Source organism: Oncorhynchus mykiss, chromosome 7, assembly GCF_013265735.2.
Source record: "Oncorhynchus mykiss isolate Arlee chromosome 7, USDA_OmykA_1.1, whole genome shotgun sequence".
NCBI lineage: Eukaryota > Metazoa > Chordata > Actinopteri > Salmoniformes > Salmonidae > Oncorhynchus > Oncorhynchus mykiss.
The window spans coordinates 33,701,915-33,717,022 of NC_048571.1; the positions used below are offsets into that span (position 1 = coordinate 33,701,915).

A 15,108-nucleotide genomic window follows, 5' to 3' on the forward strand; every position below is an offset into this window, starting at 1 on the left:
GCTCATAAGAAAAGAAATACTGCGATACAGGCATTTTCAATTTCGCGCATTCTTTTTTTATTTGAATGAACTCGATATATCACCCAGCTCTACAGTAAACCCTCTTTATTCTCTGGAACGTCACACCTCTGGTATTAGTCTGAGCAGCCATCAGCACTATGCAGCAAGGGAAACAATCTACCCTTCAGACCAGTGAAATATCCATGCCATCTAGTGGGCCTTGGAGAAATCAGCTAAAGCTGTCAGTCCTATATACCATGGGCAGCCACTCTAGGGTCACACGGTGCACTGGTTCAATGTGTGTCTCCAAGCCTAATGAAGTAACCACAATCTCACTGTATGCATAACAGTGGTTTTAAAATGGAAGCATTCTAGCAACAACAAAAAATTGGACGGATCACATCTGGACTTGCGTACAGCACTTCTAATTATAGAGACAAACTTTGTTGAATTGTATTTGTTAAATTTATTTAAATGTGGTTTCACATTTACTTAAACTTATTTAACCAGGTAACTTGACAGGGAACACTAATTTACAACATGTTGCAGGTGAGATGAAAGGGTTTGAATGAGCTAATTTGATGCTGGGGGTGATGAATGAACCACACCGTGATAGAATCATGTGACATCTTTTTGTGTAATACTTTGACAACTCATTATCTTTTGACACCAAAAGTCTCCAGTGATCACGTAAAGGCTAGAAATGACATTCACAGTAACTCCAACAGGGAATTATTAATTTACAATGACATTGTGGCTTCTGTCGCTTACGTTTCATGGTGCCGGCCTCCTCGTCCTCGTCATCGTCTGAGTTGATCACCATGGTGCCCAGCTGAGACTCCATGGTGCCCATGTCGCTCTGCTCGATCATGGTCCTCGCCGTGCCCCCTAGCGAACCGGCCTCCCGGATGGTGCCCATATCGCTAGTGCCCGCCCTCACCATCGTTCCCTGGTCTACCTCGTCCTCGTCCTGATTGAGCAAAACATCATCTCAAGTCAAGACTGTTCCTAGGCCGACATTGAAAATAAGAATTTGTTCTGCAACTGAACCACACAGTCACTCAAACAAAGTTACATGGAAATACATTTGACACAGTGATTTTGAAAAATCATGTGACATCCAGTTGGTAAGGTTTTTTTGTAAAGAGGCAGTTCGATGTTTCAAGTGTATAATATCAGGGCAGAGCAATAGCAGTATGCCAACGAAGCACAAGCTACAACTTTCTGCCAGTCATTTCAATCACTAGCTATGTTTCCATTAACTTGTCCAGAGAATTTTGGCTGAAATTTAGAATGTTTGCAAAGAAAATATGTATATTTACTAAATAAACTAAAGTAAAAAAATTTATTAAAAGTAACAATAACGAGCCAATATACAGGGGGTACCGGTACCAAGTCAAGGTTAGTCGAGGTAATTTGTACATGAAGGTAGGGGTAAAGTAACTATGCATAGATAATAAACAGCGAGTAGCAGCAGTGTAAAATCAAAGGGGGCAATGTAAATAGTCGGGGTGGCCATTTGATCAATTGTTCAGCAGTCTTACGGATTGGGGGTAGAAGCTGTTAAGGAGCCTTTTGGACCTAGACTTGGCGCTCCGGTACCGCTTGCCGTGCGGTAGCAGAGAGAACAGTCTATGAATTGGGTGACACATTTTTGGGCCTTCCTCTGACACGGCCTAGGATATAGGTCCTGGATGGCAGGAAGCTTGGCCCCAGTGATGTACTGGGCCGTACGCACTACCCTCTGTAGCACCTTACGGTCAGATGCTGAGCAGTTGCCATAGCAGGCAGTGATGCAACCGGTCATGATGCTCTCGATGGTGCAGCTGTAAAACTTTTTCAGGATCTGGGGAACCATTACAAATCTTTTCAGTATCCTGAGGGGAAAAGGTGTTGTTGTGCCACCCTCACAACTGTGTTGGTATGTTTGGACCAGGATAGTTTGTTGGTGATGTGGACACCAAGGAACTTGAAACTCTCAACCCGCTCCACTACAGCCCCGTCGATGTGAATGGGGGCCTGTTCGGCCCTCCTTTTTCTGTAGTCCACGATTAGCTCCTTTGTTTTGCTCACATTGAGGGAGAGGATGTTGTCCTGGCACAACAATGCCAGGTCTCTGACCTGCTCCCTATAGGCTGTCTCATCGTTGTCGGTGATCAGGCCTACCACTGTTGTGTCGTCAGCAAACTTAATGCTGTTGGTGTTGTGCTTGGCCACGCAGTCGTGGGTGAACAGGGAGTACAGGTGGGGACAAAGCAAGCACCCCTGAAGGGCCCCAGTGTTGAGGATCAGCATGGCAGATGTGTTGTTGCCTACCCTTACCACCTGAGGGAGCCCCATCAGGAAGTCCAAGATCCAGTTGCAGAGGGAGGTGTTTAGTCCCAGGGTCCTTAGCTTAGTGATGAGCTTTGTGGGCACTTTGGTGTTGAACACTGAGCTGAAGTCAATGAACAGCATTCTCACATTGGTGGGAAAGGACAGTGTGGAGTGCGATTGAGATTGCGTCATCTGTGGATCTGTTGGGGCAGTATGCAAATTGTAGTGGGTCTAGGGTTTCTGGTATGATGGTGTTGATGTGGGTCATGACCAGCCTTTCAAAGGACTTCATTCAAATTTGGAAAACGGAACCTCAACTTCTGTCAACAAAAATTATAGCTAAAAATTACTACACTTCCATCAAACACCAAGCTGAAAAATGTCAAGCAGGTATTTTCTGGGACTATCTGAGGAGGAGAAACAGCACTATCTGCAGAAATGACTTGATGTGCCAGGGTTACCGGACCCTATGGACCCCGCTGTGAGAAAGGAACAATTCTAACTGACCTCCCTGATGTCAGTCAGCTAAATATCTTTTGAGTATCTTGTTGAAAGGCAATGTTATTACACCCGAGAATCCTTAAGTACATATCGAAGCCTAGATGGGTACAAGTACTTTCAGGCTGAAAAGGTCAAAGTGTGCTAACCTACAGCGTAGAGGATGTCAGTTGTTACTGTGAGATCGAGGCTAAGCAGATGCTGTCTAAATAATACTCTGCCTGGGCCTCCCAAATGTTGTAACAATGCAGAGGGCTCCAAATAGCTTCGCATTGACGTGATTGGTTGATGTTAGGTGGGTGCGGGAGATCCTGTATGAACACAAAGTCACTTATTTGACAACTTTCCTCACAACAGCTCTGCGCTGCTCCCCAAAGTGCAAGAAGTATGAATGCCCTGACCTCTGCAGAGGCCTTATCACCGTAAATATTGCATGGCCAATGCAGACGATGGATCAACCACTCAGCGCCTTTAAGTAGCGTTACTTAGCTAAGTTTTAAATGGGCATCCTATTAGAGCTCACGTGATACTCACCATCTAATAAAATAAATAAAGTCACATACTCTGTGATGCTAGCTCGATATTTCATGCACTGGCTAAACTCAGGACTGAATCACATTGTCATTTGGATCACATTGTGGACAGTCAAGAATGAATAATCAATCAACAACTCCAATCTGAACTGATAATAAAGCTGGAATGAATCATCTTAATAAAACTCCTGTTCATGCCGAAACTATTGTGTATGAAGTTACAAATTTAGTCAGTCACAGTCACTGAATAAAATGTAGTTCCAAGGGAACATCGCAGCAAAGCATTAGAGAGAAAATGAGTCACTTGCTTTTCAGCACATGCAACAAGTGATGAGATATGCCAATGAACGCAAAGAGCAAGTGGTGTGCATTGAAGATCCATGTCTGGCAGCAAGCCCTGATGGCATTTTAGACAAAACAGCAATGCTAAACTGTCCAGTGACCCCCCCCCACCCCACAACACCCCCTCAAGGAAGCTCTCACAGCCAAAAACCCTGACATTAAAGTGCAGGATGGACTGTATGTAGTGCACCCAAAGGAGCCCAGAGGTTACAAGTACAGATGGCCATGTATTGCCTGGGGCTGCATTCAGCCAAACTTGTTATTTGGGCACAATCAGAGCACATTGAATTGGAGGTTCCATTTGGCAAGTTCTTTGTCAACACCCACATCAGGAGGCTCAGAAGACATCACCGGCAACAACGTCGCCTGTGGGCACAAACCCACCGTCGCTGGACCAGACAGGACTGGCAAAAAGTGCTCTTCACTGACGAGTAGCGGTTTTGTCTCACCAGGGGTGATGGTCGGATTCACGTTTATTGCCGAAGGAATGAGCGTTACACCGAGGTCTGTACTCTGGAGCGGGATTGATTTGTAGGTGGAGGGTCCGTCATGGTCTGGGGTGGTGTGTCACAGCATCATCGGTCTAAGCTTGTTGTCATTGCAGGCAATCTCAATGCTGTGCGTTACAGGGAAGACATCCTCCTCCCTCATGTGGTACCCTTCCTGCAGTCTCATCCTGACATGACCCTCCAGCATGACAATGCCACCAGCCATACTGCTCGTTCTGTGCGTGATTTCCTGCAAGACAGGAATGTCCGTGTTCTGCCATGGCCAGCGAAGAGCCTGGATCTCAATCCCATTGAGCACATCTGGGACCTGTTGGATCGGCGGGAGGGTGAGGGCTAGGGCCAATCCTCCAAGAAATGTCCGGGAACTTGCAGGTGCCTTGGTGGAAGAGTGGGGTAACATCTCACAGCAAGAACTGGCAAATCTGGTCCAGTCCAAGAGGAGATGCACTGCAGTACTTAATGTAGCTGGTGGCCACACCAGAAACCGACTGTTACTTAAAAAAAATATATATATTTTACCCCCTTTTCTCCTCAATTTCGTAGTATCCAATTGTTAGTAGTTACTATATTGTCTCATCGCTACAACTCCCGTACGGGCTCGGGAGAGACGAAGGTCGAAAGCCATGCGTCCTCCAACCCAACCAAGCCGCACTGCTTCTTAACACAGCGCGCATCCAACCCGGAAGCCAGCCGCACCAATGTGTCGGAGGAAACACTGTGCACCTGGTGACTTGGTTAGCGTGCACTGCGCCCGGCCCGCCACAGGAGTCGCGAATCGAATCCAGAGACTCGAATCCAGAGACTCTGGTGGCACAGCTAGCACTGCGATGCAGTGCCCTAGACCACTGCGCCACCCGGGAGGCCCCCGACTGTTACTTTTGACCCCCCCATTGTTCAGGGACACATTATTAAATTTCTGTTAGTCACATGCCTGTGGAACTTGTTCAGTTTATGTCTCAGTTGTTGAATCTTGGTATGTTCATACAAATATTTACACGTTAAATAGACGCAGTTGACAGTGAGAGGATGTTTCTTTATTTGCGGAGTTTACTTTCAACATATGCTGCCAAAGTTGGTACATGACTTTATGAAGTGAAGGCTGCAGGTATTCAACGGACACCTGGACATTGCTCACAGGCATTAAATAGAAGTGCAATGAATAGAAGCGAGGCAATTCCTAACTGTAGATGTCAGAGAGGAATGTGTGTTCTATGTTATATTTCAATGATCTATATGTTTTTTTCCCAACATATACTTATGAGCAGTACTCATAAAATCATATCTCAATGCACTTAATAATTCAGTCAAATATTCAAACAATTTATTAAAAATGTATCTAACTTCTAAAAACATTCTGTACAGTAATTGAAGTCCTGACTGATTAATATTTACATTCTCCCTCCCTCTCTCTCAGCATGGGCGCTGTTGTAAGGTAAGTCACAAGGGTAAAAAAAAACTGACAGAGGGAAGACTGGCGTAGAATCTGGTGACATCTTCATTGTTCAAAACACGTTCCGATTGCAATATTTTTTGCTTCTTCTTGTACATTTCTTTTGAGCACCATCGGTGGTGTGGTGATGGCTCACCTAACACATAATAATGAAAGAATAAACATCTTTGAATATGCCTAACTCCAAAAAGTTGTAGTCATTCCAAATTGCAGATTAATTTAAACCTCTACTGTCTTTACTTTGTGGATCTGCCGGACTCCTCATTATCTACTAACAATTGGATACTACGTAAAAATTGATAGTGCAAGTTCCTACATGCATTTCATATACATTGAATCTACAGATAGCTGCTGTACACTGTTATTTGCCAAATATTTTAATCTAAACAAACAATGAACACAAACATTACACATAGTAATGGCAGTTTTCATCCTAAACCATCTTTGGTAATGGGGTAAAATAGGTTAAGTGCTTCATATGCGAAACCCTGCTTAGTTACTACAAGTTAGTTAATCTAGCTAACTAATGTTGGATGCTAAAAACAACGCTAGCTTGTTAAGTTATCTAGCAAGCTAGCAAACTGTATTGAATAGATTTGTCGTATTTCAGACGTTGCTAATAATGCTCGTCTTTCAAGCTAGGTATATTTTAAATTAATTGTGTACTAGTGAGCTTACCTGAAATGAAGTGAGTGCTGCAGACCTGCTATGATTTTTTGACTCCCAAGCCTCCATTCAGACTGCAGTGACCCAAGCTCATCGCGATCCTCGTTTTTTGGAAATCTGAACATTTGAATCTTTGATAAGGCATTTTTGCCTGACATCACAACACAACTAACAGAACAGCAACTACCAAAGTTGGTCTGATCATTTTACTTGTTTGGTTGTGATGGATACTGTGTTATAAACTTGAAATATCCTTAAATCAAGTCACTAAGCAAGAGGGGAGAATGCAGAACATTTACATTCTGTCAGAACATGCTATTGTTAGACATCAGGTATCCTATGGAAAGGAGAAGGGCCACAGTCTGGTACAAGTCAACAGGTCAGACGTGAGAAAGAACATGTGTAAGAAGGAGACTCCACATAGGAGGAAGGTTTAAATACCAGTGCTTGTGTGAATATGTTTTTGTCTCTTCAGCTGTTTGACCCATTGGGTGAATAAACTTGTTTTATTACAATAAACCTTGTTGTCCGTTTGTTTATTTAGAACCCGAGTAAAAACGAACAGTTTGAAGAGAGGCAGGCTAGTAATAAGAAGAACAACAAGTTTCCGGAGAGGAAGTCATCAGGGGTCCCATAATTATTTAGAACGGAAGTGTGCATTCCATTATAACAGTATATAGCTGCCGTTTCCATTACATGTCGCAATGTTTTTTTTTGCGACATTGCGTTTGTTGAATAAACCTGAGTGAGTGGAAACCTGCCTAATGATAATGAATTGCATTTGTTATTGAATATAAGTTATACATGCCTTATGAGCTTAATCCTGTATCTAAGGCTGTGTTACTCCATTGTGTATGTTTTTGTTGTAATTTGTAAACAAATGTAAGGCTCCAAAATATGATGTACACTGGGGAGAACAAGTATTTGATACACTGCCGATTTTGAGTTTTCCTACTACGATTCCGAGTTTTCCTACTTACAAAGCATGTAGAGATCTATAATTTTTTATCATAGGTACACTTCAACTGTGAGAGACGGAGTCTAAAGATACAGAAAATCACATTGTATGGTTTTTAAGTAATTCATTTGCATTTTATTGCATGACATAAGATTTGATCACCTACCAACCAGTAAGAATTCCAGCTCTCACAGACCTGTTAGTTTTTCTTTAAGAAGCCCTCCTGTTCTCCACTCATTACCTGTATTAACTGCACCTGTTTGAACTCGTTACCTGTATAAAAAGACACCTGTCCACACACTCAATCAAACAGACTCCAACCTCTCCACAATGGCCAAGACCAGAGAGCTGTGTAAGGACATCAGGGATAAAATTGTAGACCTGCACAAGGCTGGGATGGGCTACAGGACAATAGGCAAGCAGCTTGGTGAGAAGGCATCAACTGTTGGCGCAATTATTAGAAAATGGAAGAAGTTCAAGATGACGGTCAATCACCCTCAGTCTGGGGCTCCATGCAAGATCTCACCTCGTGAGGCATCAATGATCATGAGGAAGGTGAGGGATCAGCCCAGAACTACACGACAGGATCTGGTCAATGACCTGAAGAGAGCTGGGACCACAGTCTCAAAGAAAACCATTAGTAGTAACACACTACGCCGTTATGGATTAAAATCCTGCAGCGCACGCAAGGTCCCCCTGCTCAAGCCAGCGCATGTCCAGGCCCGTCTGAAGTTTGCCAATGACCATCTGGATGATCCAGAGGAGGAATGGGAGAAGGTCATGTGGTCTGAGGAGACAAAAATAGCTTTTTGGTCTTAACTCCACTCGCCGTGCTTGGAGGAAGAAGAAGGATGAGTACAACCCCAAGAACACCATTCCAACTGTGAAGCATGGACGTGGAAACATCATTCTTTGGAGATGCTTTTCTGCAAAGGGGACAGGACGACTGCACCGTATTGAGGGGAGGACGGATGGGGCCATGTATCGCAAGATCTTGGCCAACAACCTCCTTCCCTCAGTAAGAGCATTGAAGATGGGTCGTGGATGGGTCTTCCAGCATGACAACGACCCGAAAACACACAGCCAGGGCAACTAAGGAGCGGCTCCGTAAGAAGCATCTCAAGGTCCTGGAGTGGCCTAGCCAGTCTCCAGACCTGAACCCAATATTAAATCTTTGGAAGGAGCTGAAAGTCCGTATTGCCCAGCAACAGCCCCGAAACCTGAAGGATCTGGAGAAGGTCTGTATGGAGGAGTGGGCCAAAATCCCTGCTGCAGTGTGTGCAAACCTGGTCAAGAACTACAGGAAATGTATGATCTCTGTAATTGCAAGCAAAGGTTTCTGTACCAAATATTAAGTTCTGCTTTTCTGATGTATCAAATACTTATGTCATGCAATAAAATAAAAATTAATTACTTAAAAATCATACAATGTGATTTTCTGTATTTTTGTTTTAGATTCCGTCTCTCACAGTTGAAGTGTACCTATGATAAAAATTACAGACCTCTACATGCTTTGTAAGTAGGAAAACATGCTAAATCGGCAGTGTATCAAATACTTGTTCTCCCCACTGTATGTCGATCTCATTGATTTTCAGTCCTGCATCCATAGCCCCATCTATGAATAGATCTACAGTATTTGAGAGTGGTTACATTTCCCCAGCCCCATTATTCAGCTTATAAAATAAAGTGGTAGAGTAATGCTGTTCATAGTCTGCTGTCCGTTGTGACGTAGGCAGGCGTGTTGATAAAAAAAATTCAATGAGGCTCATAAATAGCTGATAAATGGGCCAGTGGACTGTCATGGCCATGCAGCCTAAGCTTTAGTGGGGTTTGTGCGTGTGGGTCTGTGTGTGTTTACCGAGTTGTCTTCGTCCTCTTGGTCCTGTTCTCTCTGCTCGGCCTCCACTTTCTTCAGTTTAATTTCCATGGCATCTGTGATCAAAGCTCTGAGGATGCTGCTGGGCTTAGCAGCCTTAATGAATGGATGCTGCAGGAGGACAAACACACAATGTACAAACACACAATTGAGCCAACATCCAGTGTTTACCTCAAAAGTTTCGCATTGTCGGTAGTGCAGTGCGCAGCAACGAGTCTTTGAATTAATCTCGCCCTGAAATCAACTAGAAAAAATAAATAATAATAAATCGATACCATCCAGGTGATCTATCGTAACAAACACGCGTTTAGAAGAACAGGGGCAAGAATGTTGCTCTTGCAAAGAAAACAGTTTGGGGGAGAAAACTAGCCATTACATTTTTCAAAACAGTGATTTGTTTAATTTTTTTTTTCTCCGATGTCCATGGAAAAGAGGCATTTATAATCTTTTTAACCCGAGTTTAAAGCAATGCAACCGCGAGTTGCAGTTTTACTCGGTAATGGCCTCAGATAATGTGCTATCCCATGTAAAATATTAATGGTTAGTTGCAAAATTTAATCCAGAGAGAAATTATGGTAGGACAAATAGGAAATTAACAGACAGAAAGTGAGAAAAAGAGGAAGAGAGAGAGAGAAGGGAGAGACTGACGTAGTAGGCTGAGTAAGGTAGTTTTGGTATGGGTGCCAGAGGGGACAGTGGCTTCGCCCCATATGGCATCCTATTCTCTACATTGTGCACTACTTTTGGCTGTCAAAAGTAGTGCACTATATAGGGAAAAGGGAGGCATTTGAGATGCAGACAGTGTCGGTGAGATGGGGTCTTCTACCTGTAGAAGCTGTGTGGCAGTGGCTCTGTTCTCTGGGTTCTTCACAAGACACTGGGAGACAAATTCTTGGAACAGCTCCGACCACAAGTCTGGGTTTCGGAACGTCGGTGGAGGATTGGTAGGAATCATAAATATGGCCTATAAACGAAGCAATGTAACAGACAGAACAGAAACAAAGTCACATACGTGGACAATTTAACAACACAAAATCACATTTCAAGTCGTCTCTGTTTTCGCCACTATACTCAGATTGGTTTTAGAGGGGTTGAAGCCTGAGACTGAGAAGTCTTTGACAAGTTCAATCACTAACAAAATCAGATCTGTACACATTAACAATAGACTCACCCTCATAGGGTGGATGTCTGCATAGGGAGGCTTTCCCTCTGCCATTTCTATGGATGTGATGCCCAGGGACCAAATGTCTGCCACACAGTTATAACCAATCTCCTGGATCACCTCAGGGGCCATCCAGAATGGTGTGCCAATCACTGTGTTCCGCTTGGCCATGGTATCCTGAAAAACAGACAAGTAGTAGACATGATTTACTAATTATATTTGCACATGATATACAGAGAACATTATGAAAAATATACACCTCATGGCATCCTAGTCAGTCCTGGATTGCTTAAGCATGATTTTTGTCTATCCACAATTTTTTTTGCTATATTAACTAAATTGCAGGATGTTAAAAAGGGACTACAGTATGGCACAGAAGACCAAAATTCCCATTTTAAAAGGTAAATAAAAAAAAGTTAGTTGAAGGGAAGCATCTTTTGGTTGGGCCCAGTCCAGATCAAAAAGGCTTCAACTGATGAGACTACTAGACAAGACTTGCCAGCTTTCAGCACGTTCAAGCAAGATGACGAATAAATGTAAAACTATTTCCATTGGTTGAGCAGATACGTCTTGTTTCTGAACCTCTTCCCAAGATTTTACATAGTGAATCTTGGGAGACAAAAACAGTCAAAAACAGATGTAATTTGATAGTTCAGATAAATCAAACCAAGGAATAAAATCAACATTCTTGATCAGTGGTATCAAACATAATTCCTGGAGAGCCCTGGGTCTGCTGGTTTTTGGATATTTCCTTTAAAAAAAAAATTTTGTTTGTTGAATTTTAGCCCTTTTTTCTCTTCGTGGTATCCAATTGTTGTAGTAGCTACTATCTTGTCTCATAGCTACAACTCCCGTACGGACTCGGGAGAGACGAAGGCTGAATGTCATGCGTCCTCCGATACACAACCCAACCATCCGTACTGCTTCTTAACACAGCGCGCATCCAACCCGGAAGCCAGCCGCACCAATGTGTCGGAGGCTACACCGTGCAACCTTGGCTAGCGCGCACTGCGCCCGGCCCGCCACAGGAGTCGCTGGTGCGCGATGAGACAAGGAGATCCCTACCTAACCCGGACGACGCTAGGCCAATTGTGCGTCGCCCCACGGACCTCCCGGTCGCGGCCGGTTACGACAGAGCCTGGGCGCGAACCCAGGGACTCTGATGGCACAGCTGGTACTGCAGTACAGCGCGCTTAACCAATGCGCCACCCGGGAGGCCATTTCCTTTTAATTATCCTACAATTAAGACCTAGACAACCAGGTGAAGGGAGTTCCTACCTAATTAATGAACTTAATTGATCAATCAAGTACAAGGGAGGAGCAAAACCCAGACATTCAGCCCTCCAGGAATTTAGTTTGACACCCCTGTCCTAGTTCAAACATTCATCTCATTAACGTATGACTCAATGGCTGCGTTTAGACATCCTGACAAGTTCTGATATTTTTTTCACTAATTGGTGTTTTAACCAATCAGATCAGTTCTGAAAAAGATGTGATTGGTCAAAACACCACAGTGGAAAAAAGATTGGAATTGGGTTGCTTGTGTAAACGCAGCCCATGATCTGCACCAGCTATCTTCTGATGAATTCCTTACGGTCAGCTGTCCCGCCACCCCAAAATCAGCCAGCTTGGCCTGGCCCTCTGCGTTTAGCAGGATATTCCCTGCCTTGATGTCTCTGTGGATCTTCCTCATAAAGTGCAGGTACTCCAGTCCCTTCAGTGTGGACTGCACTATGGTGGCGATCTCATCCTCTGTTAGCTACAACAGACACGTGAGGCAAGAGACACTATAAAGACATAATTCTACTTATTTTAGGGCAACGATTTCCACTACTGATTGCATATGCCCAGCACTCAAAATAAATATTTTAAAATGTACAGCAAGCAGAAATCAAAAACAATTAATACTTTTTTGTAATGTTAACTTAAAATCTGTAAAAATAATGTTGACATTGTTAAAATAGTCAGGTCTAAAATAATTGGCACCATCAATAAAGATCAGCTAAAAAGACTACACAATTTTTTGCAAAAACAGAGATATATCGACCCTTAATATTCAGTCAGATTGGACATGTTGGATGTAGCATGTTACCGTTTTGTTGCGCAGGCGAATGATGTCGGAGACGGAGCCAGCTCCGCAGTACTCCATTACGATCCACAGGTCACTGTTCTTAAAGTAACTTCCGTAGTACCTCACAACATGGGGACTAAGGATGCAAAAGAGCCTAATGAGTTTGCCTATTTCTGGTACCTTGTCTATATTACACTAATCATATAAACCATAAGTTCCACTCTTCTTCTGTTCACAAATAATGTTACCAACACAGCAACAGATTGTTCGATCTGACGACACAGAGGCAGGTAGAGGAGGTAGAGTGGAGGGTGCCTCACCTGTTACACTGCTGCATGATGGAAATCTCTTTGATGATCTCCTGCAGGTCAGACTCCACAGGGACCTGCTTGATGGCAACAATCTCCCCAGTCTCTTTATAGTTGGCCTTAAATACACTGCCATAGGACCTGCATATAAAACAGGTGTGAAAACATGATTTAATATTTTTTTTATCTTGGCTACTACTGAATGAGTCAACTCGTGTCATGCTCCTCAAATAGTATACCTTCAGCGAGAAGGCTGTGTGGTCATAGGGCCGACATGGTAAGTGGTTTGTTTGAGAGGTAAATAGATTAATGAATGTGGTCTTATTCTAGCACAGTGGGTTAATTTTACAAATTATTGAAATAGGCACATCAATGTTGGGTTCTGAGAATATTTTTCAAATCAAATCAAATCAAATAATCAAATATGAAATATACTTATTCATGTCACTGAGGGAGGTCTTAGGTATAGAGGGTCTACACCATAAGTTAATGGTTATCTGTAGGAGGAAGGTATATAGTGGGTGCAATTAAGCTTGGAATGTGCTGAGCGCAGGGACGCGATCACATGCGGCAGGCATTGATAAGGGCAGAGGAGCCATGGATTAGTGATGAAGGGGGTCGAGGCCGGGTCACGTTAAGGGAGAAAGAAAAGTTTATAGCCGTATTACTTAGTTTCATGCCTAGCAGTAAAGATAGTTTGTTCAGATGGGTAGGAGGAGACTCAGCCTAGGAGAAAGGGTTAAATATCAGTGCTTGTGTGAAAATGTTTGTCTAATGCAGCTGTATTGATCATCTTGGAAGAATAAACTTGGGTGAGCTTTCATAGTGTCCGTAGAGTTTTTATTCTGAAAATTAGAACCTAACACTTGGCGCTAAGAGCAGGGTTCACCACGAGTTGTTGTCAAACCAGAGAGTCCTGATCAGTGGAGCTGGCAACAAACAAGGTAGACAGTTCCTACACCTGTTTCCACTCATTTTGACATCTTGGGGAGATGAGAATCGTAGGCTGAACAATTATAGGATACGGACCTAGAAAGAGTTTATTCAGTAGGCCCATTGTGTAACGACCGGTCGTAAATATCTGGTGTAGGGTAGGTTCCATAAGGATAGGTCCCGAGTGGAGGTTTTCCTCTGCAAGATCCCGGTAAAAATCAGGTGTAGGGTGTGTTCCTTTAAGGACAGGTCCCAAGTGGAGGTTTTCCACTGCGAGATCCATGAGTGACAATACAGTATAGGTTCCGTTTAGGATAGGTGCCTAGTGGGGGTATTACCCTGCGAGATCTGTAAGAGGGACAAAACTCCCAGCTGCAGTGACAGTGAGTTTTAGGAAGATGAGAGTTCTAGCAGCTAGTGAGTAAAAAAAAAAAAGGAAAAAGGTAAAATAAGAGGAAAAATAAGATACTTGAACACTGTTTGAGTTACGTGTAGTAGCAATTCGGAGAGAGGTTGGTTTATGCCCTATGGGGAGGGGGAACCACGAAAGATTATGTGGATAATAGGAAGACAAGTGTGAATAATTTTTGTAATGTGGGTTAACAACAACAGTGATATTTGAGGCGCAATACTGGAATAAGACATGAAGTAATCCGTATTCTCCAGTAATACATTTGCAGACGCTATAGTATTGGTTCTAATACAAGGTGACCGTGACCAATTAATAGGCACAAATACCATAATTACTCTCCGGGGATGTGGGTAGCGCAACCTTGGAAAATAGTTAATAGAAGGTGTTTTATAGACGGGAGTGAAGAAATCTAAAACACCCTGGACACAGTCAGGAGAGGTTTGGGAGTAATTACTATTGATATGGCGACAGACGGCCACAATTTTCCCTGTAAAGAGAGCTAGAGGATTTGAATAAAGCCATGTAGGCGCTGAAAGAAGCGCACAAGTATTCTACCAATTCGGCTAAAACATGGGAAAAATTTAGCTAACTGGATAAGATTGGTCAGCATTTCCCGACTGACGGAAAATTTAAATCTGATAGAAAATTCAGGGAGGCAATTACGACTTGGCATAATAACATAAAAACAGAATCAAAAGCTCAATATACCAGCGTTTTGATGTCAGCATTCTATCAACAAAAAATACAAACCAATAAACACGGAATAAGGAGAAGTACTCAGCCACAGAAAGACTAGGTATGTGAGTATGTTGATTGAAACCTGTGATCAAAACGGCTTTTGCGGGGGTTGTGGATGAAATAGAGCAAGATGCTTTGAGAGTGGAGTATAACTCCACATGCTGCCATGCAAGTGTTTGGATCTTTTTCAAAAGAGCAACAACGAATTCTCCAGAAAGTAGCTGGACAGGAACTTTAGTGTATGTGTATAGTGTATGGCTCGGTTCGATCGATAGTGGTTCATAGAGATTCCAGTTTCTATTAAAAGGAAGACGTATGAGATCACGTCTTACCCAT

General features: G+C 43.1%; 1 protein-coding gene across 3 annotated transcripts in view; it reads right to left on the reverse strand.

Annotated features, from left to right (window-relative positions):
- The window catches only part of LOC110527676 (serine/threonine-protein kinase 4), a 69,357-nt gene that overhangs the window by 24,571 nt on the left and 29,678 nt on the right, over positions 1-15,108 (reverse strand). For all 3 annotated transcript variants that reach the window (XM_021609113.2, XM_021609112.2, XM_036983160.1), the window contains 7 exons: positions 12,702-12,830; positions 12,403-12,517; positions 11,905-12,069; positions 10,320-10,487; positions 9,975-10,112; positions 9,131-9,259; positions 772-970 (listed from right to left, as the gene is read on the reverse strand). In XM_021609113.2, coding sequence (XP_021464788.1) covers positions 772-970; positions 9,131-9,259; positions 9,975-10,112; positions 10,320-10,487; positions 11,905-12,069; positions 12,403-12,517; positions 12,702-12,830 — 1,043 coding nt within the window. The remainder of the gene's footprint in view (positions 1-771; positions 971-9,130; positions 9,260-9,974; positions 10,113-10,319; positions 10,488-11,904; positions 12,070-12,402; positions 12,518-12,701; positions 12,831-15,108) is intronic.